The sequence below is a fragment of the Gadus chalcogrammus genome, chromosome 1 (genome assembly GCF_026213295.1).
Source record: "Gadus chalcogrammus isolate NIFS_2021 chromosome 1, NIFS_Gcha_1.0, whole genome shotgun sequence".
NCBI lineage: Eukaryota > Metazoa > Chordata > Actinopteri > Gadiformes > Gadidae > Gadus > Gadus chalcogrammus.
The window spans coordinates 21,675,227-21,680,226 of NC_079412.1; the positions used below are offsets into that span (position 1 = coordinate 21,675,227).

Here is a 5,000-nt window from a genome sequence, read left to right on the forward strand (position 1 = left end):
GCTGGTCACCCGTCGCCTCGCCCAGATTGACCAAATATGGTCTTCCTCAACCAAGGAGAACGTCTGTGGCACATGCACACACATACTCACACACACACACACACACACACACACACACACACATACACACACTTCTGTGTCTAGTGTGTGGTGTTTGAGAGGAAGACCCTGAACTAAATTATATTTTGATGTAGAAACAGTATGAAAGAAAAGGAAATGGTCCCTCAAATTAATGGGGATTAATGAGAGAGAGAGAGAGAGAGAGAGAGAGAGAGAGAGAGAGAGATGTGATGTGTGTTAGTTTTGAATGATATTAACATGATGCGTTTCAATTGAGGCCCACTCTGAATCGAATTAAACACACACACATACATACACACACACACACACGAGAGAGAGTCAATATTAACTATCCGTAGCCAGTTGGCTACCATTTGGCCAGTTGGACAAATAATGTGTGTGTCCGGAAGTAATGTTAAGCATTATGCTAAGTTAGTTTTGACAAACTGAATAAATAGTCTGTGTGGTTGTGTGTTTGTGTGTTTGTGTGTCTTGTTTCTGAGTCTAGACCTGGGATGGATTTCCCAGGTGGAATAACATTTGGAATAACAGGTACGGCTTAGCTCCGTACAGAGGGGGGTTGACGTGTGACCAGGAGGTTGCTAGTTTGTTGCTAGCTGATCCCCAGCTCCTCCTAGCTGAGAGACAGGTGTCCCTCTATAATATATATATATATATATATATATATATATATTAGTGCTGTCAGTGAAACGCATTATTAACGGCGTTAACGCAAACCAATTTCAACGGCGTTCATTTTTTTATCGCGCGATGAACGCAATTTATTTATTTATTTAAAATTATTATTTTTTTATTTTTTTTTCTTTGGCTCAAAACAAAGAGGCAGTAGCCTGACTGCTGTGTTCAAGGTAGTATGTTTGTATGTTCATCGTTTAATTGCACTAAAGGCTCTTTTTTTGTATCGTCCTGTTTTGATCAGTATATGCCAATGTTGTTATCAATCAAAAAACATTTGCACAAGGCAAGCCGATGCACTTCTCCATGTTGATAAGAGTATTAAAATGAGAAAAATTAACGGGACAAAGAAATCAAGGGATATTTAGCATAGAAAAAAAATGTGTATATATATATAATCTATAGACTCTATAGTGTGTATACCTCTGAACTGTATATAATCGATATACTCGATAGTGTGTATACCTCTGAACTATATATAAACGATATACTCTATAGCGTGTATACCTCTGAACTATATATAATCTATATACTCTAGTGTGTATACCTCTGAACTATATATAATCTATAGACTCTATAGTGTGTATACCTCTGAACTTCTTGGGTGGATTCTCAAGGTCTCCAGCAGCCGGTTCAACAACACAACGGTCGTCCACCAACCTGGAATATAATAATAGAAACTTATGATCATATAATCACAAAATAACTTAGTCATATAATCATGTTTTCATATAATGATATAATGATATAATCACATAGTAATATAATCAAATAATCGTATAATTATTAAATCATATAATAATAACATAATAATATAATAATATAATACAATCACATGAAATTATAGTAATAAAATCACGTAATATAATCACATAATAATATAACCCCATCATAATGTAATCATATAATTGCATAATAACATGGAAGAATGGACATGATAAATATTGTCATATATAAAAAAAAACACCTACATTAATCAAGCTGAATCTTTTAAACAGATATATATATATATATGTAAATATAAATAAATATATGCTGACACAAACACACAGACAAATATATATATGACCACACACATTCTAAACACACATGTGTGTGTTTAAAGTAAAACCAGGTGAACGAGCTCAATAAGATCAGAGAGGATTACAGGTGGGCCTCAAGACAGACACACTGTTGATTCAACCCCTCGCCCTCCCCAAGCCTCCAACTGTCTCCCTCTCAGCCCTCATGCTATTTTATATCTCATGTTCACAAACATATTCATATACATACATACATTATAAATATATATATATATATATATATATATATATATACATATATGTATACATCTAGTATAGCCACAGACCGCCCACATGGCCTGCCGGTTGCTACAGCAACGACCAATATTGTTAGGCGGTCAGGTGTGTAACCTGGGCGGGGGTAACCTTCCTCTACCACACACGCACACACACACGCACATAAAACACACACACACGCGATGTGTTTTTCAAGTTCTGTGTTTTTTTAAACACTGCACTGAAAGTAATGAACTGGGCTGTCTGTTGGTGGTAGGATTTGACTGTATGAAAACTAGAAGGGAGTCCTTCCCCCCCTCTGCCTCTCCCTCTTCCTCTCCCTCTCCATATCCCTCCCCCCCTCTCTCTCCCTCTCTCTCTCCATATCCCTCTCCCTTCTCTCTCCCTCTCTCTCTCTCCATATCCCTCCCCCCTCTCTCTCCCTCTCTCTCTCCATATCCTAACCTCCTCTCTCTCCCTCTCTCTCTCCATATCCCTAACCCCCTCTCTCTCCCTCTCCCTCTCTATATCCCTCCCCCCTCTCTCTCCCTCTCTCTCTAGGACTGAGTAAATGGTCGTCTCAGAGAACAAACACACTCTACTACACGTTCAGCCATAAGCTCTCCTGATCCAACATACATCCTGACACGCTGCGGCAGGAAAGGGAAACGTGACAATGTGGCCCAGAGAGATTCCCAGCGTGTGTGTGTGTGTGTGTATGTATGTGTGTGTGTTTAATTCGATTCAGAGTGGGCCTCAATTGAAACGCATCATGTTAATATCATTCAAAACTAACACACATCACATCTCTCTCTCTCTCTCTCTCTCTCTCTCTCTCTCTCTCTCTCTCTCTCTCTCTCTCTCTCTCTCTCTCTCTCTCTCTCTCTCTCTCTCTCTCTCTCTCTCTCTCTCTCTCTCTTTAAATAGTCAAAGAAATTTAAGAATATAATGTTGATTGACAGATGATTGAAATCTGCCCATCAAACTCTCCATCTCCAAGGCTCCATCAAAATGCCAGACTTCAAAATACTCTGAACTATGGTTGACCAGAGTAACTTTATCATTGTTACTTTAGTTACCTTAGCATTGTTACTTTAGTTACTATAGCATCGTCACTTTAGTTACTATAGCATTGTTACTTATAGTTACTATAGCATTGTTACTTATAGTTACTATAGCATTGTTACTTATAGTTACAATAGCATTGTTACTTATAGTTACTATATCATCATTACTTATAGTTACTATAGTATTGTTACTTATAGGTCTAATAGCATTGTTAGTTACTTATAGTTACTATAGCATCGTTACTCATATTTACTATAGCAGTGTTACTTATACTTACTATAGCATTGTTATTGTTACAGTTAATATTATTGTTACTTATATTTACTATAGCATTGTTACTTATACTCACAAAAGCATTGTTACATATAGTAACTATAGAACTGTTACCTATAGTTACTATAGCATCATTACTTTAGTTACTTATAGTTACTACAGCATCGTTACTTAGGCCTATTGTTACTATAGCATTGTTACGTATAGTTACTATTACATTGTTACTTATAGTGACTATAGCATTGTTACTTATAGTCAATATAGCATTGTTACTTATACTTATAGTTACTATAGCATTGTTACTTACCCATTTTTAATATAGCAACGTTAATTGAGTTACTTATAAATACTGTAACATCTTTACTTATAGTTACTATAGCATCTTAACCTATAGTTACTATAAAATCATTATTAAAGTTTCTATAGAATCGTTACGAATAATTACCATAGCATCTTTACCTATAGTTACTATAAAATTATTATTAAAGTTTCTATAGAATCGTTACGAATAATTACCATAGCATCGTTGCTCATAGTTACTATAGCATCGTTAGTTACAACTGTTCATTGTTTTAGTTACTTTCGTTACTACATCATCGCTCCAGCTGTCCGGCCACTCACCCCAGGGTGCTGATGAAGCCATTGACGGTCCCCTCTGCGTACAGAGACACAATGTCTCCGATGTGGAGAAAGCTGGACGCGGAGTCTGACATGTTAGACCGAGACGTTAGTGTATCCTCCTCACGGTGGGGTGCTCCTCTCCCTCAGGACTCTCCCTCCGAGCCGCTCATCTTTGTGCCCCGTCTTGCAAAGTTCAGGGTCCACAACCCACTGGCGCCCTGGTCTCCTTGCCTCCTGGTCCTCAACCCTCGGGTCTCCTGGTCTCCTAGTCTTCCTCAGGGACCTACAGCGCAGCGGTTCTAGAGCGGGTCTAGAGAGGGTCTAGTCTCAGGACCTGCAACAGGTTTAGTGTCAGGACCTGCAGCGGGTTGTGTCTCAGGACCTGCGCCGGGTCCAGTCACAGGACCTGGAGCGGGTCTAGTCTCAGGACCTGTAGCGGGTCTAGTCTCAGGACCTGCGCCGGGTCTAGTCTCAGGACTCTCAGCTGTCAGGACTGAAGCGGCTCGAAACGCGAAGTCACAGAAACGTGGTCTTCATGTTGACTCTACGACTCTTTGTGTATCCGTATGTGTCACTGTAGGTGTGTGTGTGCGTGCGTGTGTGTGTGCGTGTGTGTGTGCGTGTGCGTGTGTGTGTGTGTGTGTGTGCGTGTGTGTGTGTGTGTATGCGTGTGTGTGTGTGTGTTACACTGTGTGTATTTGTGTCGCGCGTGTACACCTGAAGACTGAGCCATCAAACCAGGAAGTAGTGAGAGGCTGATAAGCGTCAACTTAAGGAAAGTGCAAACAGAAACACGCCCTCCTGCACACACACACACACACACACACACACACACACACACACGCACACACACACACACACACACACACACACACTCACACACACACACACACACACACACACACACACACATACCCCCCCCCCCCCCCCCCCCTTACACACACACACACACACACACACACACACACACACGCACAGACACAAAAACCCAGCGGCCCGAGGAGG

General features: G+C 40.2%; 1 protein-coding gene across 1 annotated transcript in view; it reads right to left on the bottom strand.

Annotated features, from left to right (window-relative positions):
• itpr3 (inositol 1,4,5-trisphosphate receptor, type 3) overlaps nucleotides 1–4,697 on the bottom strand; it is a 44,856-nt gene extending 40,159 nt beyond the window's left edge. Inside the window, exons 1-2 of the mRNA XM_056595754.1 lie at nucleotides 3,996–4,697; nucleotides 1,346–1,416 (exon numbers count right to left, since the gene is read on the bottom strand). Of these exons, the coding sequence (XP_056451729.1) occupies nucleotides 1,346–1,416; nucleotides 3,996–4,087 (163 nt within the window). The 5' untranslated portion in view covers nucleotides 4,088–4,697. The remainder of the gene's footprint in view (nucleotides 1–1,345; nucleotides 1,417–3,995) is intronic.
• Nucleotides 4,698–5,000: the final 303 nt, after the last annotated feature.